Source organism: Enhydra lutris, unplaced genomic scaffold (assembly GCF_002288905.1).
Source record: "Enhydra lutris kenyoni isolate GAN:26980312 unplaced genomic scaffold, ASM228890v2 scaffoldscaffold54, whole genome shotgun sequence".
NCBI lineage: Eukaryota > Metazoa > Chordata > Mammalia > Carnivora > Mustelidae > Enhydra > Enhydra lutris.
Window position 1 is genome coordinate 3,340,695 of NW_019154138.1, and position 24,683 is coordinate 3,365,377.

Here is a 24,683-nt window from a genome sequence, read left to right on the forward strand (position 1 = left end):
CTCTATAAACTGTTAAACTCTGTATGTGTGTTGAGCACTTTATGTTTGTCCTGTTTCACAATTCAGAATCGTTTTGCTGATGCCGCCATGTGTAGAAATTCTTCCAAAGCAAATTCCTTATGACTCATAAAGGGAGTTGTGCCTCAGGCCCCGGGTGCTCAAGCAATTTGATGAGGCAGATAATCAGTTCACCTTAAGATTCTTTGTTAATAGTCACACACACTGCGTACGGGTATTCCCAGTCAGAGTCTGAAGCTTAGGTTACAAGGGAATACTGAATTCTGTTGGGTAACTACTGGAGGAACTGACCGCATTCTTTGCCTTCCTTTCCAGAATGAACACTATCCAGTGCAGAGCCCTCGTGTGTCTCCAGAGTCTTGTATCCCTCCTGGATGTGGACCACCTCGGGGGACCTGCAGCCTTGCAGACACTTGCGCAACATCTGTCCCAGCTGCTTTTTTCTCAGCCAGGTAAATAGTCAGGCCTCACCGTGAAAGACTATTTGGATCAAGCAGAGTTTTGAAGGGTGAGGAACGTGGACTTGGTATTGTGCCGTGCCTGTCCTCCAACCTGCAGAAAACTTTTTTCCAAGCACAAAGTTGTAGTTGCCAGTGGCGTTGAGTCCAAACAACATTTGTAAGCTGGTCTTTGGGTTATACTGTTATTTTTTATTAAAATTAGTTGCATCCAGTTATATCAGGCCGATAAGGCTGAATCACACATATAAATATTAGGCCCCATGAAGATATTTGGGTAATTCTCTAGTCTTTATTTTTCTTCTTCATCATCTTCTTCTTCTTCTTTTTTTTTTTTTAAGATTTTATTTACTTACTTGACAGAGAGAGACAACGAGAGAGGGAACACAAGCATGGGGAGTGGGAGAGGGGGAAGCAGGCTTCCCGCTGAGCAGGGAACCTGATGCGGGCGTCAATCCCAGGACCCCAGGATCATGACCTGAGCCGAAGGCAGAGCTTTAACAACTGAGTCACCCAGCGGCCCTTTATTTTTTTTCTTAAACATAAAACCATTTGAGTTACATTTGATCAGGCAATCCGTGCTTGTGTTACAGAATTTACAGGTTACTAGAGGACATAAAGCGGAAAGCCTCTCTCCTTTTCCTCATACCATCCAGTTCCTCTCCCAGTGTCCATTGCGCTACCAATTTTCTTGGGTATTTTTCCATTCTTAATATAAAAAGTATGTGTGTGTTTCTTTGTTTGCTTTTTTTTTTTTTTTTTTTTTTAAGATTTTATTTGTTTATTGGACAGAGAGAGATCACAAGTAGGCAGAGAGGCAGGCAGAGAGAGAGAGGAGGAAGCAGGCTCCCCACCAAGGAAAGAGCCCGATGTGGGGCTCGACCCCAGGACCCCGGGATCACGACCTGAGCCGAAGACAGAGGCTTTAACCCTCTGAGCCACCCAGGCGCCCCTCTTTGTTTGCTTTTTAAGATTTTATCTAGTTGACAGAGAGAGACACAGCGAGAGAGAGAACACAAGCAGGGGGAGTGGGAGTGGGAGAAGCAGGCTTCCCGCTGAGCAGGGAGGCCGACACAGGGCTCGATCCCAGGACCCCGGAATCATGACCTGAGCCAAAGGCAGACGCTTAATGACTGAGCCACCCAGGTGCCCCCCGCCTTTTTTTCTTAAGTTTTTTTTAATTTTTAAGTAATTTCTATATCCAATGTGGGGCTCAGACTCAGTGACCCTGAGATCAAGACTTGCACATTTTTTTTTTTTTTAAAGATTTTATTTATTTATTTGACAGACAGAGATCACAAGTAGGCAGAGAGGCAGGCAGAGAGAGAGGAGGAAGCAGGCTCCCTGCTGAGCAGAGAGCCCGATGCGGGACTCGATCCCAGGACCTTGGGATCATGACCTGAGCTGAAGGCAGAGGCTTTAACCCACTGAGCCACCCAGGCGCCCCAAGACTTGCACATTCTTTTAACTGAGCCAGCCAGGTACCCCACTCCCCAGCTCTTATACATTTTTTTTTTTTTTTTTTTTTAATTTAAAGAGTGTGCACGAGCAGGGGATGGGGCAGAGGGAGAGGGAGAAGCAGGCTCCCCACTGAGCAGGGAGCTCAACAAGGGGCTCTTCATCCCCGGACTCTGGGGTTATGACCTGAAGCAAAGGCAGACGCTCAACCGACTGAACCACCCAGGTGTCCCTATTTTGCATACCATCAAGTCAATACAAGGTGCTGTGCATTTAGTAGTGCACATTTCAGAAGTTCTAGGTCAGTTTTTAAAAATAAAGTAAATGTTCAGAAACCCGTATATAGTTATTGTTCTGTCTCTACGGACCAGCATCAGTCAGTCAGCGGATGTAGTTTTCCAGTGATCTCAGGCTACGCATTCTTTAGCTGGTGTGATCATGTGAAAACCATGCCTGGCCACACCTAACACAGGACAGAGACAAGACTGGGCAGGCTCTGGCTACAGAGGTGGCTTGTTGGTGTGGCTGGCTGGATAACTATAGCTTTGTGTTTGTCTCCCAGCATTATAAACCAGGCAGAGATCTGGATGGTTGGGTCGGGGGGGGGGGGTTGGTTACTGGAGAGGGGATGTTTTATCTGACTCCTGCTGATATTCTGGCTGCCTCCAGCCCAGCCAAATGTCCCGTAGTGGAAGACGGGGAGGGATGCTATTGCTCAGGCCCACTCCCATCCACCCCTTCACATGGGCTCCCTGTAGGGAGCTGGGCCACATGGGGTTGTACACAGCCAGGCCCCAGGCAAGAAGGCCTAGCCTATCACAGCTTCCAAGATCTGCCTACCCCAAGGAAATCGTGTCTGCCTGACTGGCAGAACAAATTGCCATTTTTCGGTGGGAGTCCCAGTCAAGGTACCAGAAGCTCCATCTCCAGCCAGTATAAAGAGCTTGTTCCACTGGCAGGAGAGCACGCACATTCTGTGCCTCTGCTGCACAGAAAACACGTGGGTGTGTTTCTCTCAGTTCACCTGGCTATTTGTGGTCACTGATGCTTACACATTTATTACCTGGAAGATCACAGGAAAACGATACCAAGCTCGGCTTTGGAGAAATAATGGAAAGTTTCTGAATTGTGGGAACATAGAATTAAATACTTTACATAAATTCCAAGTTCATGGGTATTGTTGACAGAACCTTTCCTTATCAGAATGAAATTTTCGAGGGGCGCCCGGGTGGCTCAGTGGGTTAAGCCTCGCCTTTGGCTCAGGTCATGATCTCAGGGTCCTGGGATCGAGCCCCGCATTGGGCTCTCTGCTCAGCAGGGAGCCTGCTTCCCCCTCTCTCTCTGCCTGCCTCTCTGCCTGCTTGTGATCTCTCTGTCAAATAAATAAATAAAATCTTTAAAAAAAAAAAATAAAAAAATAAAAGAATGAAATTTTTGATAAAGAATTGCTCATATTTGGAGATGGTATTCTAAAATTCCTTTGGAACATTGAGATTTATTAAATAATGAAGTCTCGTGGGTTCTATGTGGATAGTATCAACCATTATGGGAGAATTTTCTGGGGAGTATGGGCCATATTTCTCTAGCTTTTGTGTTACCATGTTTGAATATTAAATGTATGATGATCGTACAGCTCTGCCTACCTTGCTTTACTTTTAATGCTAATGTATTTTAATGCTAATTAAATTCAGGTTCTGGTCCTTGCATTCAGTACATTAACATCTTTGTCTCCTTCATTAAAAGCTATGGATCTCCAGAACATCAAGAACATTTTAGCAATGTTGTGTTTTCAGGTTGGGTCAGTCTTATCACTTGCTCCATTACATGAATTCTATAATCATTTAGGGTTCCCTGTTTTCCCACATTTGGGAAAGCGGAGAGCTTTCTTTTTCGTTATAATTAAAATGGTAATAGCACCCATTCTGGGATATGTTTCCTATTCTATATCAGAACATTGAAAACCAGTCTGAAAAAGTCACCTAAATAAAAATTTGCTGCTTAGTTACTTGTGGCTTGACTATTTACGTACATCAAGGTGTGCTAGAGATGGTTAGATGCTGTACAAAGTTGTCGAGGGGAAAGACGTCCTCGGTCACCCCTTCTGTTTAACTTCTGTTGACATTTACTTAATTTCTTTAACAATACCACATGTGTTGACCCTCACTGAGAATTTGTCGGAAAGGTAGGGTAGTTTGAAGCTCCTTTCCCAAATTTGGATAAATGACCAGAAATGTGAATTTAATAAAAATCACCCGAATGTTTCCTTAATTTAGGGAGAGTATGAATTACACATAATGTAAAACAGTAATGTGGTTTACATTAGGGTTTTGAATCTAAGGTCATGGTTATTTTTCTAAGAATGCAAGACAGGAAAAATTGTTTCTGAATGTGTTCTAGCTCATATTGAATGATTTCCTCATGATACAGATTCGTTGTTTTATGTGCAGTTCATGAATTTCTAGGGCTACACTTCATAGCTGTGATCAGATATAAATATACCCTGCTTTTAGAGCCATGGCAACTTTTTGAATTTTAGTAGTAACAACTTCACAGCAAGTTTTGAGTGCCTTTTGGGTACTAGGCTTTATGAGCGAGGCATTGTTACCCCACCTTCCTGGTAAGGAAGCTGGGATTTCGGGAGGCTGAGGAACCCCTGAAGGGGCACTCACTCCTTTTGCACATGCTTTTTTTTTTTTTTTAAGATTTTTATTTATTTATTTATTTGAGAGAGCACAAGAATGAGAGAGAGCATGAGTGGTGGGAGAGGGAGCAGCAGGCTCCCCACTGAGCATGGAGCCCAGCATGGGGCTCGATCCCAGGACCCTGGGATCATGACCTGAGCTGAATGCAGACACTTAACTAACTGAGCCACCCAGGCACCCCTTAAAATTTTATTTATTTATTTGACAGAGAAGGAGAGAGCTCAAGCAGGGGGAATGGCAGGCAGAGGGAGAGAAGGATGCAGTCTCTCAGCTGAGTAGGGACCCCGATGTGCACTTGATCCCAGGACCCTGGGATCATGACCTGAGCTAAAGGCCAATGCTTAACTGACTGAGCCACCCAGGCACCCCTAGCCCTTACTTATTGAACCCTCTATGCCACACACCATTCTAGATCCAAGGGATACAGGCATGAATGAGATAGGCAAGACCATGATGCTCATGGAGCTTACAATCTCAGATGAATAAAGATTTAAATGTAATTTCGTCGCGGAAGAAAAAAATAAAAGCAGAATTGGTTGACATGGTGGCTGGGTTCCAAGGGCCTATTAGATGGGTTCGTGTGGAAAGGGCTGTCTGAGGAGGTGACATTTGACCAGAGGCCAAAAGGAGGGTCACATAATGTCAGAGGTAGGATTCCATCCCAAGCTTGTCTGATCCTAAAGCTATCCTAGTGTCCGTTCTGTGAAACGTACAGGAATTTCCTAATTCAGTACATAATGTATATCTCTGATTGTGCTCTCAAAAAAAATATTATAAGCTCTGATTCTGATTCAGATTTGTGTGGAAGCTGCCTCATTCTCATGCAGGCAGCCCCCAAAGGGGCATTGGAATCTTTATAGGGCTCCAGGCACCAGAGCGCAGAAAGCCACGGTATTTATCGCATCCCAAAACTTTGTGGCTTAAAACAGCAATAATCATGTGTTTCCTCATGGTTTCTATAGGTCAGGAATTTAGCGCACAGTGGAGATGGTTTGTCTCCACTCCACAATGTTTAGGCCAGGGGTTCTCAACTAGGGGCAGCTCCCTTCCCCACCCGTGTCCTCCCCACGCCAGGGGCCATTTGGCAATGTCTAGAGGCATTTTTTGTTGTTGTTACAACTTGGGGGTTGCTGCTGTTGTCTAGAGGACAGAGGTCAGGGATGTTGCTTAATATCCTAGGGTATGTAGGAATTATCTGTGCGGAATATCCAGTGCTGGGGTTGAGAAGACTACCCTAGGGCTTCTGCTGGAGAACAAGGAGCCAGAATCGTCTGAAGTCTCGTTCATGTTGATGGTTGGTTCGCGGTGGCTGTCAGAGCAAGATGACCTTGCCATGTGACCTAGGCTTCCTTACAGCATGGTGGCTGGGTTCCAAGAGCAAGAGTTGAGAGAGAGAATGGAGAGAGCAAACACAAGTGAGTCAGGTGCGGGTCATGTTGCCTTTCACGACCTGGCCTGTCACGTTCATGTGTCCTGTTGGTTGACATCACAAAGTCCCCCACCCCCACAAGGGAAGGGGAAATAGACCGTCGTGATTATTTTCAGACAGTATAATCTACCACAGCAAGTCCATCGCTTCCCCTTCCCATCACAGGAGTAAGAAAGAAAAGAGTAAAAATGAACAGGAATGGGAAGGGGAAGTTGGGTCGGTAAAAACCACAGAAGCCACTGAAACCACGGAGGTATAGTGGCCCAGCCTTGCGCAAGCAATAGTTCTTGGCTAGGCAGTAGGTTTGGGCTGCCTAGGAAGCACTCTGATTTGGGGGACCTCTCTGTGCGAGGTCTGCCCAGCACCGTGATGGCAATCTATGAAAAGCTGAATTGCGTCTATGAAAGCTAGCTTAGGTGTATCATGGGCTAAAGCCCAGAGTAAATGATAATCCAGCACCTAGAAGGCAAGGACTGTCTATAGAATGCTCCCTTATTATGGTTATTTCAATTGTGGATGTCTTTCAAAGTCAAGTATAGAGTTCACAGGGGGCTCTTAACTAGAAGTTTGGGCTTAACATCAAAAATGTTTTAATTATAATAGCATATATTAACATTTAACATGTGGTGTTTTGATTCTATTTTTTTTTTTTTTTTACAAAGTAACTTAGAGAAGACAAATTTATATTTCACTTTTGTGTTTTAGATTTTGCTGAGCACGTTGACTTTCTAGAAGCCATAAGTAGTGCCTTGAGGGCCCTTTTGCAAACAATGGCCTCCAAGAACATTTCTCAGGTAAGATTTTTAAAAAAATTTTATATGAAACCCACAAAGATTCTGTATTATGGAAGCAAACTTAATGACTTAACTGTTTTTTTTTTAAAGATTTTTATTTATTTATTTGACAGAGAGAGATCACAAGTAGAGAGGCAGGCAGAGGGGGAGGGGGAAGCAGGCTTCCTGCTGAGCAGAGAGCCCGATGCAGGGCTCAATCCCAGGACTCTGAGACCATGACTTGAACGGAAGGCAGAGGCTTAACCCACTGAGCCACCCCGGTGCCCCTTAATTTTTTTTTTTTTTTTTTTAAGTATTCCTATTAGAAGAAGAGTATATGATCCTTATAAAAAGAAAGCAAAAATCCTTAAAATAGAAAGTGATGTATTTTGTTTCTTCCCACCACTGCTCCCAACACACACACACACAGATTTTTTTACTGATGTAACTTGGTTGACATACCTGTCACAAATATCTTCTATGAATGTCATTTGTCTTCTTTAACATTTTACAGAAATTTTCATGCCTGCCTGCTGACCCTCCATAGTAATCCAGCAGCATCTCTGTGATAGCTGCTCTCCCACTTTTATTCTTCGCTTTTTTATTAAGGAAATTTTCAGACATCTCTAAAAGCAGAGAGAATAGTGTCATATGAGCTGCAGGGGTCACAGAGTTGGCAGTGTCCTGGCGTTCTCGTTACTTTCCTCTCCCTTACACGTGTGGCTTTTTCTGGACTGCTTTAAAGCAAGTCATGTTCCTTCACCCATAAGTATTTTATTACGTGCTTCATTACGTGTCTGTGACAGAAAATGGACTTCTAAAAACCTCAAGCACAGTACCATACCCCCAAATTAATGGCATTGCTTAATTATCAGTTGATATCAGCCTGAGTTCACTTTTTTCTGATTTCCACAAAAATGTCTTTTTCAGTTGTTTTTGTTTAAATCAGAATCCAAACAAGATCCACTTACTGCTTTTGGTTGATACTTTGGTTTAAAAAAAAATTTTTTTTTAATGGCTTTAGTGAGGATTTATTTCACATACCAGCCATACAATTCACCCATTTAAAGTGCACAGTTCAGGGGTGCCTGGGTGGCTCATTCGTTAAGCATCTGCCTTTAGCTCAGGTCATGATCCCAGGGCCCTGGGATCGAGCCCCACATGGGGCTCCCTGCTCCGGGGGAAACCTGCTTCTCCCTCTCCCTCTCCTATTCCTTTGCTTGTGCTCTCTCTCTTGCTGTCTCTCTCTCTCTCTCTCTCTCTGTCACGTAAATAAACAAAATCTTAAAAAAATAAATAAAGTGCACAGTTCAGGGGCAACTGGGTTGCTCAGTCAGTTAAGCTTTTGCCTTTGGCTCGGGTTCTGATTCTCAGTCCTGGGATCGAGCCCCGAGTTGGGTTCCCTGCTCAGTGGGGAGTCTGCTTCTTCCTCTGTCCCTCACCCCGCTTCTGTTCTCTCTTACTCACTCACTCTCAAAAAAATAAAATCTTTAAAAAATAAGTAAGTGCACAATTCAGTGGTTTTAATATATTCACAGATTATTAAATCTCTTAGTTTAAAACATTTTTCCTACCAACTCCCCCTCCCTATATTATTTATTCATTGAAGAACTATCAAGAATAGTTGAACTTGTCAACTATTCATTGACAAACTATCATTTGTCCTATAGAATTTTTCCCATTACAAGATTTGGCTGGTTTCTCACGATGGTGTTGTTGACATGTCTCTCTCTTGTTCATGTATCCTATAAACTGGGAACTAGATCTAGAGTCTTAATTAGATTCAGGATCAGATTTTTTGGGAAGAATAATTCATAGTGCTGTATGTATTTTCTACTTTTATATCACAAATTATATATTTTCATAAATTGGTGATGTTAAGATTAATCAGTGGATTCGGGGCACCTGGGTGGCCCAGTTGGCAAAGCGGCTGCCTTGGACTCAAGTCATCATCTTGGGGTCCTGGGATTGAGCCTGTCATCAGGCTCTGTGCTCAGCAGGGAGTCTGCTTCTCCCTCTCCTTCTGCCCCTCCCCTGACTCATTCATTCTCTTCCTCTCTCTCTATTTAAAAAAAAAAATTTTTTTTTTTTAATCTGACAGACAGAGGTCACAGGTAGGCAGAGAGGCAGGCAGACAGAGAGGAAGGGAAGCAGGCCCCCTGCTGAGCAGGGAGCCCCATGTGGGGCTCAATCCCTAGGACCGAGATCTGAGCCGAAGGCGGAGGCTTTAACCCACTGAGCCACCAGACGCCCTTCCTCTCTCTTTAATAAAGGATTAATCAGTGGATTCATTTAATGGTTGTAGCCAGCAGTGATTAATATTGTCTAGATCTATTATTTATCAGTGGTTGCAAAATGGAGACATCTTAATTTTGTCATTTCTTTTACATTTATTACCTGTGATTCTTCTTCTTTTTTTTTTTTTAAAGATTTTGTTTATTTGATAGACAGGTAGGCAGAGAGGCAGACAGAGAGAGAGAGGGGAGGAAGCAGGCTCCCTGCTGAGCAGAAAGCCTGATTCAGGGCTCAATCCCAGGACCCTGGGATCACGACCTGAGCCAAAGGCAGAGGCTTTAACCACTGAGCTACCCAGGTGCCCCAGCTGTGATTCTTCTTCTTCTTCTTTTTTTTTTTTTTTAAGATTTTATTTATTTATTTGAAAGAGAGAGAGAGAGAATGAGAGGGGAGAAGGTCAGAAGGAGAAGCAGACTCCCCACGGAGCTGGGAGCCTGATTCGGGACTGGATCCTGGGACTCTGGGATCATGACCTGAGCCGAAGGCGGTTGCTTAACCAACTGAGCCACCCACGCAGCCCAGCTGTGATTCTTCTATAAGAACTTTCTGTCTCATCAGTCATTTGGTAACTTTGAAACAAAGCTCATACCAAAAAGATAGGATTTTTCCAAAATAATGAATTAGTGCCCTTAGCAGTTTCTAAAAGTGGTGAGTGAGGTTTGTTTTTTTTTTTTAAATATCATTATGAACTCATGGGACTTTTTTGTTTGTTTTGTTTTTAAGATTTATTTATTTATTAAGGATTTTATTTATTTGTCAGAGAAAGAGTGTCAGATACAGCACAAGCAGGGGGAGAGGCAGGCAGAGGGAGAAGCAGGCTCCCTGCAGAGCAAGGAGCCTGATGTGGGACTGGATTCCAGGACCCTGGAATCACGACCCCAGACAAAGGCAGACACCCAACCCACTGAGCCACCTAAGTGTCCTATTTATTTATTTATTTATTCATTCATTTATTTATTTATTTATTTATTTTAGGGAGAGAGAGTAGCACGAGTAGAAGGGGCAGAGGGGGAGGGAGAGAGAATCCTAAGCAGATTCCCTGCTGAACACAGAGCCCCACTTGGGGCTTGATCTCATAACCCCTCTGAGACTGTATAGTCAGATTGCTGTATTTTCAAGTTATTTGACAATATTCTCTTTCTGGCTTGTTGTAAAGTTAGCTTCAGTTGTTTTAGCTTTCTTTCTTTCTTTCTTTCTTTTTAGCTTTCCTATTTTTAAGAGACTTAATTTTTTTTTTTTAAAGATTTATTTATTTATTTGACAGATCGCAAGTAGGCAGAGAGGTAGGCAGAGAGGGGTGGGGGGAGCAGGCTCCCTGCTGAGCAGAGAGCCTGATGCGGGACTTGATCCCAGGACCCTGAGATCATGACCTGAGCCAAAGGCAGAGGCTTTAACCCACTGAACCACCCAGGTGCCCCTAATTTTTAATTATATAAAATATTTACACAGTTTCAGAGTTAAAACTGAACCAAGATATATTCAGAGAAATATATGGTAGATGCATACAATGGAATATTCTTCATCTTTGAAAAAGGAAAGAAATTCTTTTTTTTTTTTTTTTTTTTAAAGATTGTATTTATTTATTTGACAGACAGAGATCACAAGTAGGCAGAGAGGCAGGCAGAGAGAGAGGAGGAAGCAGGCTCCCCGCTGAGCAGAGAGCCCGATGTGGGGCTCGATCCCAGGACCCTGGGATCATGACCTGAGCCGAAGGCAGAGGCTTTCACCCACTGAGCCACCCAGGTGCCCCAGGAAAGAAATTCTTATACATATTACAACATGGATGAACTTTGAAAACATGACATTAAGTGAAATAAACCAAACACAAAAAGACACTTATTGTATGATTCCATATATTAGGGACCTAGAATAGTCAAATTCATTAGGACGGTATGTGGAACAGTGTCCACCAGGGATTGGGGGAAGGGAGGGAATGTAGGGACATACTGTTTAATGGGACGGTTTCAGTATGGAGTGACGAAGCCCTGGATGTGAATGGTGGTGTTGGCTAGTGGTACAACAGTCTGAAGGTATTTACTGCCACTGAACTATGCACTGAAAAATGGTTAGGGGCACCTGGGTGGCTCAGTCATTTAGGCATCTGCTTTGCCTTCGGCTCAGGTCATGATCCCAGAGTCCTGGGCTCTCTGCTCACCCGGGAGTCAGCTGCTCCCGCTTCCTCTGCACATCCTGCCCCCCACTCGTGTTCGCTTTCTCTCTCTCTCTCTCTCAAATAAATAAATCTTTTTTTAAAAGGTTAAAGTGGCAAGTTTTATGTTATGTATGTTTTAAAACAATCCGACTTACTTATTTTTATTTAGTCTCGCTTCTGTCCCTTTGCCCCTGTCCTTTTCAGGTTTTGATTTATCATTCCATTGTTCTTAATTGGGAAACATAAGCAAATACGCAGACACTGTTCTGTTAAGAGTCTTGCTGCTGCACCCTGCTTTGCCTTTTCTTCCTTCTCGATCACTGTGTACAGACACCTTCCTCGTGCCTTCCTCACAGTTCCACATTCTGTTACTCCATCGTGTTGGTGTCCCTACTCATTCAGCCGGCCTGCTGTTGATGGGGGTTCTCGTTCCAGTCCGTTGTTATTACGACTAGAACAGCAGGGAAGAGCCTTTTTACAGATGTTATTTTGTGTTTTTGCCCTGGTGTCTTGGAGATGGATTCCGCGGAGAAGTGGGCTTGCTGAGTTGGAGGAGAGATGCATTGGTGATTTTGCTGATTATTGCTCTAGTCTCCTCCTCTGAGATTGAGGCGTTTTGGATTTCCTACAGCAGAGCTGGAGAATGCCTGTTTTGCTGTAGCCTCAGAAACAGAGTAATGTCAGAACATTAGATTTTTTTACCAGTTTGATAGTTGAGACATTATATAGCAATTTAAATTTGCATTTGTCTTACGGTAGGAGATTGGATGTCTCTTTATGTGCTTCAAGGGCCTTTGCATTTTTTTTCTGTAACCGCTCCTGTCTTTTGCCAGTTTTGCTATTGGGTCGGTGTCTTTTTCTTCTTGGAATATAAGGGCAAATACTAGGGCCTCGCCCCCAATCCACTGAAGCAGAAACTTTGAGGAGGGGCCCAGTGATCTATATTTTAACGGTTCTCTGGGTGATTGGCTTGCACACAAAGTTTGGGGACCAGTGTGCTAAACCATCCCTGCCCCTTTTCTAAAATCTTCCAGTTTGGGGGCACCTGGGTGGCTCAGTGGGTTAAGCCGCTGCCTTTGGCTCAGGTCATGATCTCAGGGTCCTTGGATTGAGCCCCGCATCGGGCTCTCTGCTCGGCGGGGAGCCTGCTTCCCTCTCACTCTCTCTGCCTGCCTCTCTGCCTACTTGTGATCTCTCTCTGTCAAATAAATAAAATCTTTAAAAAATAAATAAATAAAGTAAAATCTTCCAGTTTTGATTAACATGTCATTAGGCCATACCACCCACTTCTCTTGCTTACAGCCACCTACTATGCCCTGGGCCACCCTTTGTTCCTTGAAGATTCCTGCTGTTGGGGTTTGTTACTCTTTGCTAGTCCTGTCATGATTCTGGGTGACTTCAAGATCCACATAGATGTCCCCCCATCACCTGGCTTCGAAGTTCTTGGACCTCCCTTTCTCCGGCGGTCTGGTCTTCCTTCCCTACCTTAGTCATTCCATGGCCACACCCTGGAGCCGTGCTTCCCAAACTTTATCTTGGTCCACAGTTTAATGAGAACGTCTCTGGTGCTTTACTGTTAAATACGGTATGTGCCGTTGGCATCTAGTCTAAACTTTTTCAGTTTTTTTCTTTGTATATTTGAGAATTTTTTTCAAGAACATAACTTTTGACCCTCAATTTCTTTGACATGGGAATGGTAATAATGGAGAGAGGATTAGAAAACCCTATACTGTAGGGCCATGGGAATATAAAGTCTTTTTATTGATGTTCCATGATCTTCAGCAGTAGTTAACTGGACCAGCCTGACGCTTAAAGAGAATTCCTTCCAGCTCATGCTCAGTTAATGTCTGGGCATTCATGTATATTAAGACCATAAATCCTCAGGTTGACTGTACATTGGGCACGAGCATGGAATTCGAGGACTAGAAGGAGCCTGGCTCTTGTGCTTTGCAAGGAGAGGAAAACCAGGGACCAGAGTAGCTGAGTAACAGCACTGAGAGTGCAGTACAACTGTCCGGCTCCCTGTCCATTTTTCTCCCTTGTTGGCTTGTGCACATGGGGCAGCTTGCCTTTGTGACTCGGGCTGGTAGTAAAGCAGCACGCCTCCGGCATTCCCAGCAGCCTTGTTCAGCTGGGAGGCATCCCAGGGTTGGCGAGATTGTTTCCATTAGATTATTTCCTAAGAAACTGGGGCATATTAGCTGTTACCTTTAGGTTTGGCAGAAGCACTGCAGATGATTCAGAAATGAGTTTGATTTAGAACTGTTCAGTGTGTTTATATATAATAATATCTAACAGTTAGTGAGTTCTTGATGTGCATTATTTAATTCTTAAAGCAACTCTGCAGGGTGACCACTGTCCCCGTGTCCCTGACGGGGAAATGGAGACCTTAGTTGGGGAGGGGAGAGAGAGGAGCCAGGATATGAACCCAGGATGTCTGATCCCAAGCCCTTAGTCACCACACTGTGCTGGTGCTCACAGGTGATGGTTTGGCAACACGACAACTTGAGTTCTCTGGTGATATCTGCATCCATGGGTGTGTTCAGATTAGCTTAAATGAAAATTATCACTACGTGGTAGAAGCACTGTATAATTTAATGGTTTCTACAATCTCTAATAATTTCCTGTAACAACACACATCTCAGGGTTATTTCTCAACTTGTATGGCTTCAGCCAATTTTTATTAAAGCTACATATTCTATGTACACTTTTGAAACATTTTTTTGGATCAATGTTTAAAAGAAATTAGGATCTCTTTATTTTTTTTTCTTTTTTTATAAAGATTTTGTTTATTTATTTGACAGAGAGAGATCACAAGCAGGCAGAGAGTCAGGCAGAGAGAGAGAGGAGGAAGCAGGCTCCCCACTGAGCAGAGAGCCTGATGCGGGGCTCGATCCCAGTACCCTGGGATCATGACCCGAGCCGAAGGCAGAGGCTTTAACCCACTGAGCCACCCAGGTGCCCCAGAAATTAGGATTTCTTTAAATAGGTTTGTGTACATCTGACTGAAAGTTGTCTTTTTTTTTTTTTTTAAAGATCTTATTTATTTATTTGAGGGAGAGAGAGCACAAGCAGGGTAGGAGAGGAGGCAGAGGGAGAGGGAGAGGGAGAGGGAGAAGCAGATTCCCCAATGAGCAGGAAACCCGACACGGGCCTTAATCCCAGGGCCCCAGGATCATGACCTGAGCTGAAGGCAGATACTTGGCTAACTGAGCCACCCAGATGCCCCCCAAAAGTCTTCTTCAAGTAAAACTAATGGGAAACGAAGTCCCTCTTCTGGGCTTACAGCTGTGGTAGATTGAATAATGACAGTGACGTGAACAGGCCTCATATTCATTCAGAATTACCAGCTGTACTGGGCACTGATTAGATATGTAATAACTTTTCTGTTGTCATTCCTGTCACTGTTGTTGCACATGCTGTTGGCATTGGTTGAGTTTAACACTGTGAATATTCTCTTTCCTTTTCAACAGTGTATGACTCCCAATCAGTTGATGACACTATGCACAGCCGGCATTCACAGTGGTAACACCGGGGTTAGAGTAAACGTTGTTAGTATTTTAGGAATCACGGGCAGCGTCCTCGCCAAAGAAGATGGAACACTAGAAACTCTTAAGGTAAAACTATATGCTCCCAACGTAAAGCATTAAATCGTTAGAAAGAGGGGGAAGAGTAAACTGTTGGTGTGGGATTTTTAAAAACTTTTATGGACATCATGAGAAGAAATCCTATCGAGAAGTTGCTTACTAAGGTACATTATTAAAATATTCCCCTTGGTTTGATTTGCCTATGTGAATTAGGTAGGCACTTGAAAAACTGAGTTGCATTTGGCCACTTTTAACTTTATTCCTGAGATACTTTTTCAGAAATAAATTTGTTTTTAGTGAAAGGCCCAGTTGAGAATTGTCCCAGGTGCCTCTGCCTTTGCTGTTGCATAAAATGTATGCATATTATATTCTCGTACTAATGAAGGAACAACTCCCCAGTTGCCTTAGCATGCCAGACTAAAGCACATTCTGAACAATACCGCACGGTCCACTCTACTATCACTGTGTAAGTTTTAAGTGGGAAGCGCATTAGGAACTCACTCAGCATATTTGCTTACAGCATTTTATCTCAGCACAGTTGCTGGGGAACTACACTGCTAGAGACACAGCATCCCTAGGAACTAAAAGGACTGTGGTAGTAAAATTGCCCCTCTTTGTGCTAATAATAATTGCTGAAATATTGATTACTAATTAATGGGTAATAAACTATTAGACTTCCTGAGAACTTTACAACAACGACTGGTTTTTGTTTTTGTTTTATTTTTAAGTAGGCTCCATGCCCAGCGTGGAGCCCGATGCAGGGCTTGAACTCACAGCACTGAGGTTGAGAACAGAGTAGAGATCAAGAGCTGAACGCTTGGGGCAGCTGGGTGTCTTAGTCTTTTGAGCATCTGACTCTCGATTTTGGCTCAAGTCATGATCTCAGGGTGATGAGATCGAGCCCTGCGTTGGCTCAGCATAGAGTCTGCTTCTCTCTCCCTGTCTCCCTGTGCCCCTCCCCCTGCTCTTTCTTTCTCTCTCTCAAAAAAAAAAAAAAAAAAAAAGAACTGGATGCTTAACTAGACTGGGCCACCCAGGGACCCCAGTGACTGATATTTTTTAGAACCTATTTTTAAAAGATGATACATGCATGTAACAAAACATTCAGAAAAGTAGAAAAGAATATATAATGAAAGACCCCTTTCCATTACTAACTTTCCAGCCCCCCCAGTTTGACTCTAGAGAGACAGCCACGGTTACTCCATTCTTCTGTTTATTCTAGGGAATTTTGATATATAGACACATTAGTGAGAGAGAAGGTAGCCATGTGGCTGTGTATGTGTACGCAGATACAGATGAGCATGTGCATGTTTCCTCACTTCCTGTCCCCTACGACTATAATTTCCAAGATCCACTTAGGAGGAGCAGCAAGTTTTTCTCAGGCATAACATGTGATTTAAAAAAAAAATTTTTTTTTTAAGATTTTATTTATTTATTTGAGAGAGAGCACCGGTGGAGGGTTCGGTGAGGGGAAGAGCGGGGCAAGGGCACGCAGCAGAGGGAGAGAGAGAAGCAGACTCCCCACTAAGCAGGGAGTCTGATATGGGGCCTCATCCCAGGACCCTGAGCTCAAGACCTGAGCTGAAGGCAGGCACTTAACCAACTGAGCCACCCAGGAGCCCGTTCACTGTTTAATGTCTTCAGCATGGTCCATCCTCACATGTTTCCAGTTGTTCCACAAACATCTATTTATAGATAGTTTGTTTAAATGAGGATCTAAGTCAAGTCTACATGTTATGTTTGGCTTTGGATCATCTAAGCTTCTCTCAATCTAGAAACTTCTCTCCCTGCCATTACCCTGGCACTACCTCTCATCACCTGCTTTTTGTTTTTTCTTTCTTTCTTTCTTAAGTAAGCTCTGTGCGCAACATGGGGCTTGAACTCATGACCCTGAGATCAGGAGTCACATGCTCTGTTGACTGAGCCAGCCGGGCACCTCTACTACCACCTGTTTATTCCTCAAATCCTGGGGTCAGTTGTCTCACAGCCTCCAACCTTCTGGATTTGTCTGATTGCTTCCATGTGGTGTTAAGCTTGTTCCTTTATCCTCTGTATTTTCTGCAGACTACAAGTTAGATCTAAACCTGGATCCCATTCAGATTTATGTTGATCTTTTTAATAAGACTACTTCATAGGTGATCGTATGTGCTTCATACTTTATTATAGGTTATTAACTCTAAATACTATCCTAGAGGTTATCTCGAGTACTTAAATTCAGATAAGACTGAGGTCCAGAGTGGATAATGGACTTTCTAAGGGTCAGTCTGTTATTTATGTCACAGCTGGAGTTTGGACTCGCTGTTCTTAGCATTTCCACTCTCCCACCGATAATACCAGATGTGCACATCACCCTTGAGACATAAAGGGTGAAGCAGAACAGCCAAAAACAAAGTAAGTTCACTCTCGAACAGTTCCTCACAGATTGGGAATGCCCTGTGCATCAGCTAGCTAATCCTCAAAGGATGGATGGGTGTTAAAGATCATCACAGGAGTCAGAAAGAGATGAAGTTTCATTTTTTTAGTTGTCCTAGAGTGTTTTTCATATAATTTTACTTTTTCATATAGTTTTAGAAGCATGTTTTTTGTTGCAGATATATATCTGTATTTTTGACACCATGGGGAAAGCCTTTTTGGGGGAGATAGAGGGGAAATTTTTATTGATTTAATTTAGAAATAGAAACTCTAATATACTTAAGTTATCTTGTTGATATTATACTTGGTGTATTTATAAATATAGGTGAAGTCTTTAATCTTTAGTTCTTTCCAAGTTTTAATTTGTCTCTGGCATTTCTAAATTTTAAAATACCATCCGTGAATTGTTACCACATTTAAAGTTAGTACTTATTTTGGAAATCGGTGTTAGAATATTGGACAATCAACAGTGTGCCTTGTTGTCTCCAGACCATTGGGTGCTTTCTGCTTGAGGTCGCCACCAAAGATCCCTCCCTCGTGGTGGCAGGAGAAGCCTTGGATGCTCTCTTCGATGTTTTCGCAGATGGTAAAGAAGCCGAAAGGGCCTCAGTTCAGATTAAATTGTTATCTGCTCTGAAAGAATTCCAGCCAGTCTTCAAAATGAAGGTATGGAGCCGTGTTGTGTTGAAATGCTTAGGTCTCAGCCCTCCTCCGAGAATGGGTGTCTGTAGTTCCCTCCTTGCACTCTCTGTGATTCATAGAACGCTGCCTCCCTGGAACTGGAGGATGCTTGTTGCCTGAGTCAGAGCTCAGGCCTTGCTGTTGAATCACTGTGACTTGGGCCAGAATGGTGTGGGCACTGTTCCCTTTCTAGATGAGTTCAGTAATGCTCACAGTGCTCCTGGAGAAGCACTACAGTCTTTAGCCTACAAAGCACTTTCATAGGTGTTGTAAATTTATTTTATGTCATTACCGGTAATATATCCCAGCTTGATTCCAATGTTATGACTATTTCCTTTTGGTGCTCTGAAAAAAAAGGGCAAACTCCAGGCTGGTCTCTGTCGGAGAATGTAGCTACCTTCATTTACCCTTTTATTTATTTTTTGTTTCACTAGAAGCATCAAAGCTAACTTTGAGTCAAAGAGTAATTTTCAGAAACTTGGTGACCAGGGAAAGGCAACCAGGAATTTTAAAAACAGCCTTGAATCCTATGTCCACAAGTTGAAGTTTACCATTCTCCAGTGATCTAAACCTCCCTTTCCAGGGCACCTGGCTGGCTCAGTCAGTGGAGGATGTGACTCTTGATCTCAGGGTCATGAGTTTAAGTCCCACCTTGGGCACAGAGTTTACTTAAAAAACAAACAAAATTTCCATTTCTAAACAATGTCATTTTGAGAAATAAAAATATTCATATTTTTTGCTTTTAGATTTCAGATTAAATATTTGCTTTTAAATCTTTGTCAAGAAAATAGAGGTTTGGATGAAAAATTAGCTTACTTCTGTTGTTTTCCGATATGTATTTCTTTTATTTTTATTTTTTTATTTTAGAGAGAGGGAGAGAGGGCAGGGGGATGAGCAGAGGGAGAGGGACAAGCAGACTCTGCCAGTGTGGAGCCAGACGTGGGACTCGAACTCACAATCCTAAGATCATGACCTGAGCTGAAACCAAGAGTCGGAAGTTTAGCTGACTGAGCCACCTAGCCGCCCCCAATTTCAGGCTTCTGATGCAGAATTGATTTCTCAAGGAGAGAACTCTGTGATGTTTTTTAGGAGAATATGATTGTATGTCTTATAATTTAGATTTTCTGAAGTTTTTTTTTTTAAGGAATAGGAAATAGTTTTCTTTAGAAAAGTAGCAGCACACACCATGTACATTCTGTGTCATAGTTACATCTAAGTCAGTGTTGGTTTAAGGACATCAGAATTGGTTTGTTTTTAATGTTTTCATGTTTTGGCATGTTCTATTTAAAAATGTGATCATAGTGACTGACATTTATTGAGCTAAGATTCACCAGTAGGTAACTTAAGTCTGGCGGAAACAATTGAATCATTTATTCTTTTTTTTTTTTTTAAAGATTTTTTTATTTATTCATTTGACAGACAGAGATCACAAGTAGGTAGAGAGACAGGCAGAGAGAGAGGAGGAAGCAGGCTCCCCGCTGAGCAGAGAGCCCGATGTGGGGCTCGATCCCAGGACCCTGGGATCATGACCTGAGCCGAAGGCAGAGGCTTTAACCCACTGAGCCACCCAGGCGCCCTGAATCATTTATTCTTAATTACCCTTTGTTCAAGCCTGTAGGATTTTTTGTTTGGGTTTTTGTTTTGTTTTGTTTTTTTGCTATTTTTTAAAATTGAGATACAGTTCACATATAACATTGTATTAGTTTTAGGTGTACAGTGTAGAGATTTGATGCATGTACATACTGGGAAATAACTACTATAATAAATTTAGTTAAATCAAACATCATCACACATAGTTGGAAAATTTTTTTCTTGTGATGAGAACTTTTAAGCTCTACTCTTACAGTAATTTCCAAATATACAATCAGAGTCACCATGCTGAGCGTTATATCCCCATGACTTATTTAGTTTATAACTGGAAGTTTGTGTCTTTTGACCTTCTGTTCACCCATACTTGTCTGTTCTTTAAGCAGTGAGAGGTTTTATTCCCTTTATTTTCTGCCTCATCGGTAACCAAATTGAGTGATGTTTCTCCACATAAAGACAAAATGTGCCTTAGTATTTTCCCCCTTCGTTATCCAGAAGGTAGCCCAACCTATTCACAAACCTGCACTTTGTGTTTTCTCTTAACACGGTGTCCTAGAGATATTTCCATACCAGTACGTGGTGGGTATCCACAGTGTTCTTAAAGGGCGCCAGCAGGCCCTTGAAACATCTGAAAAAGGAGTCTGCATGGTGAGGAGAAAATACCCCCTATTTCCCTGCAGCTGTACGGAAAGCAGATGTAGTTGAGAATTCAGACTGCAGAAGCCAATGCTCGGAGAGGAGTTATGTAAACTATGAACCAGCAAAACAACCCCTAACCACTGGGAGGGCTGTTCTGATTGAGATTCCTACTTGCTATGCAGTGCTATGGTAATGATGTTTAATTAAGTGTTTTTCTTTTCTCAGAGGTATAAAGCCCTAATGAAATTTCTTTGTTAGCCAGAAGAGCAGCTTGTAGTTTTTCATACGAAGTGCTTCTGTGAACAAAGCCACAGTTGCATTGAAGACTGTCGGGTATATGTTTGACCCCAAGTTGCATTGCAGTATGATACAATGCACTTTACCGAAGAATTTCCCTAAAGGGCTGGCTCTCAGAGTTGTCCCGTGAGCAGACTCACTGGTAACGTGTTACAAATGCAGATGCCCAGGCCCAACCCCAGACCTACTGAAAATCAGAAACGGCAGGTGGGCCCACCAACCTGCTTTTTTTTTTTTTTTTTTTTTTTTTAAAGATTTTATTTATTTATTTGACAGAGAGATCACAAGCAGGCAGAGAGGCAGGCAGAGAGAGAGGAGGAAGCAGGCTCCCCTAGAGAGCAGAGAGCCCGATGCGGGGCTCGATCCCAGGACCCCGAGATCACGACCTGAGCCGAAGGCAGCGGCCCAACCCACTGAGCCACCCAGGCGCCCCACCAACCTGCTTTTTTAACAAGCCTTCTAGGTGATTCTGTTGCACACTAAAATTTGAGGTCCGCTCTCCAGAGGTGAAGTCTGGTTCACATCCCATAAAACTTACTCTTTTAAAGTCTGCAATTCAGCCGTTCTTGTAACTATCATATTTTAAAAGTGCATAATCTTAATTTCTCCTTTGGGCTCACACACCGTATTCTTTTGCCTTGGAAAGCGAAAATCTTTCACCAAATTCTGGCGGCTCTTCGTTCTGAAAAGAACACGCCCCAGGTCACGTGCTTTCTTATCTGAAGGAATTCGGAACACATACCGAATCACATATGATTTTTTTGGCAGATACGAAAAGAAGGGAGAGGTAAATACAGTCCAGACCAGCTGTGTGTTCTCGACAATGTGAAGATGAATTTGAGGAGGTTTGTCGCTTATCAAGAAACTGTTGAGAAAAGACTGACTACTTGAACCACTGAAAGAGAGACCAGTTCTCGCCCCAAGCGTTCAGTGCTAAAGAGTACTAACGTATTTCCTTGGAGTGTATGTGTTTCTAAAAATCATTTCTCAATGCCCATATCCTGTCCATTAAGTTGAAGTTTATAAGAACTTCAAAACCGGTCAGAAGCTCTTTTAAGCCTTGGGATCTCTGTGGCATTTTTAGTATTCTCTAAATTATGTTTCCAGCACGTTTTAATCACTGGAAACCCAAGGAGTGGAAGAGTAGAAACAGGAATCTCAGATGGTTCTTCATGAGCTGCAAAGAACCTTCCAGATGATCATGTTTTCCTGGAATTTTGCAGGAAAGGAAAATCCAGAGCATTGCTTGGACGCTCTTTTAAGCAAGTGTCATTTTATAGATGCCGCCAAAGCGAGCAAGCATCGTTTTGTATTAGCTAAGTCTCTATAAACTGAAATACGAAGACAAACGTCATAAAAGTTTTTTGGTTATGAAGTAAGCCAATTGTGTTTCCCTTTTGTGCAGAAGTGAATGAGCTGAATTTGCATTCCACTCTTCAGTAGAATATACTAAGGAATTAATGAGGTCATTGTCAGCCTCTATACAAACGGAGCTGATCACTTACTGCTTTGTAACATCACTCCATGTTTAAGTGGATACAGAATCGGAATCAGGAGGAAATATTTTTAAATAAATAACTTTTTAATTGAAAGCTTTGTGTCTTACACGGTCTTTTTAAAAATACCAGATAGCCCTGGTCCTGGGTTTTTTGCTTGGTAATGGGTATCACTTCGACTATATGTGAAATATTTAAAACAAGACTTACAGCAGGAATCTCCAGCATTACTCTCAATGTCCTTGTGTTAATATGTGACAGCTAGAGCGAGGGGTCGGGGAGTTTCAGCAGACCTCATCCTCTGAGAGGCAGGAGGAGTTGGGGGGCCTTGGACCAGCTCCATTGTCCGTGCATTTGCCTGATAAGAAGAGGTGTCGATGAAGGTTTGAAAATCCTCCCACAGCTGATCTCAGTTGTCCTGTTGAAAGGCCTAGTACCCAGGGGACTTTCCTTTCTCATCTAGTTCAATCCATCACCTCACACAGTTCAATGTTTTTTTTCTTGTGATGAGAACTTTCAAGATTCACTCTCTTAGTAACTTTCAGACGTACAATACGATATTGCTGACGTCACCATGTGTTTATCACAGCCATTACTTCTTACAACTGAAAGTTCGTGTCTTTTGTCTCCCTTTCCCCATATTGTCATCTCCCTCCACCTGCCCCACACACACCTCAGGCAACCACCAATGTGTTCTTTGGATCTAGGAGCTTGGTTTCTTCTGTTGATTCCCCATATGTGTGAGATCATACACAATTTTATTTTCTCTAAGTTATTTCATTAGCATAATGTCCTCAAGGTCCATACATAGTGTCGTAAATTATTTGCAGGATTTCCTTCTCTTTGTGGCTGAATAGTACTTCATTGTGTGTGCGCGCACGCACGTGTGTGTGTGTGTGTGTGTGTGTGTGTGTACAGACACTATGTATTCTTTATTCATCATCCACTGATGGGCACTTGGGTTGTTTCTGTGTCTTGGTTGTCATAAGTGCTGTGACGAACATGAGGGGTACAGATACATTTTTGAGGTAGAGTTTTAGTTTCCTTTGGGTATATAAGCAAAAATAGAATTGCTGGGTCATGTGGTAGTTCTATTTTTAATTTTTGAGGAATGTCCGTACTGTTTTCACCAGTGGCTGTACCAACTTACATTCCCACATCCTTGCATGTTACCTCTTGTCTTTTGGATAGTAGTGATTTTCACTAGGTGTGAAGTGGTATCTCATTGTGGTTTTGAGAGAAGGATTCTTCCAATGAAGAAAAGTTTCAGAGTTCTCCCTACTTCAGATTTTTAGAGAATATAATTGTTTTCAAGGAGAATAAAATTTCCAGTTTAGCACAGGCTAGTAGGCTCTTTTTTTTTTTTTTAAAGATTTTATTTATTCATATGACAGAGACATAGCCAGAGAAGGAACACAAGCAGGAGGAGTGGGAGAGGGAGAAGCAGGCTTCCCATTGAGCAGGGAGCCCAGTGCGGGGCTCGATCCCAGGACCCTGGGATCATGACCTGAGCCTAAGGCAGATGCTTAACAACTGAGCCACCCAGGTGCCCAGGCTAGTAGGCTCTTGATAAATATTTGTTGAATGAATAAATGTTAGTGAGTTTCTGTTTTATTAAGCAACCTCTAAAGCAGTTGTTGAATTCAGAATCATCCTATTGAATAGTGAAGATGAATTCTTACATTGAAAGTGTGCCATCTGGGGCACTGGGTGGCTCAGTGGGTTAAAGCCTCTGCCTCCGGCTCAGGTCATGATCCCAGGGTCCTGGGATCCAGCTCCACATCGGGCTCTCTGCTCAGCAGGGAGCCTGCCTCTCTCTCTCTCTGCCTGCCTCTGCCTACTTGTGATCTCTGTCAAATAAATAAATAAATAAATAAATCAAATCTTAAAATTATTAAAAAAAAAAAAAAAAGAAAAAGAAAGTGTGCCATCCAGGGGTGCCTGGGTGGCTCGTTTGGTTAAGTGTCCCTTTCTTGATTTCAGCTCAGGTCGTGATCTCAAGAGTTGTGGGGTCAGGCCTTGCGCCAGCATCTGTGCTGTGCTAGGCTCCCACAGATTCTCTTTCTCCTGCTCCTTTTGCCCCTCCCCCTGCCTCCCTTAAAAAAAAGAAGAAAATATGCCATCCAGAAATCCAGAAATTTTAGACTCTGAGCCATTGATAGTTTGGCTTATATTGCTACATTTAATTTTGCTGTTCAAACAACAGGGAAAGATAGGAAAAGGTTAAATATACTTTATGGCTTTGTTTACATAATAGCTTAGTGGATCATGTGAATATTATTCATGGCATGGTATAATAGAAACTTTTTTCCTGTATGACTGTAGGAGAAAATGTACTTTAAAATGTGTTTATTTATAAATCATCAGAATACTCCAGTAGGAATATGCACTATTTTAAGTGTTGAAGTATGAACTCATGTGAGATCCTTTGTTTTAGGAGGTATTTTTAAGTATTCAACCAACCATGGCATATTTGCCCAAAAAAATAAAAATCACTGCTTTGCTTCTGATTTAAAAAAAAAATTTTGAGGGGCGCCTGGGTGGCTCAGTGGGTTAAGCCTCTGCCTTTGGCTCAGGTCATGATCTCAGGGTCCTGGGATCGAGTCCCGCATCGGGCTCTCTGCTTGGCAGGGAGCCTGCTTCCTCCTCTCTTTCTCTCTGCCTGCCTCTCTGCCTGTTTGGTCTCTCTGTGTCAAATA

At 42.6% G+C, this 24,683-nt stretch overlaps 1 protein-coding gene across 4 annotated transcripts in view; it reads left to right on the top strand.

Moving 5' to 3' along the window:
- LOC111157391 (HEAT repeat containing 3) overlaps positions 1-22,067 on the top strand; it is a 41,364-nt gene extending 19,297 nt beyond the window's left edge. For 3 of the 4 annotated variants that reach the window (XM_022518755.1, XM_022518757.1, XM_022518758.1), the window contains 5 exons: positions 334-470; positions 6,771-6,859; positions 14,759-14,902; positions 17,774-17,950; positions 21,257-22,067. In XM_022518755.1, the coding sequence (XP_022374463.1) occupies positions 334-470; positions 6,771-6,859; positions 14,759-14,902; positions 17,774-17,950; positions 21,257-21,379 (670 nt within the window). In that variant the 3' untranslated portion in view covers positions 21,380-22,067. Of the gene's footprint in view, positions 1-333; positions 471-6,770; positions 6,860-14,758; positions 14,903-17,154; positions 17,264-17,773; positions 17,951-21,256 lie in introns of those variants that run through there. The other variant, XM_022518756.1, reaches the window with a different exon arrangement.
- Positions 22,068-24,683: the final 2,616 nt, after the last annotated feature.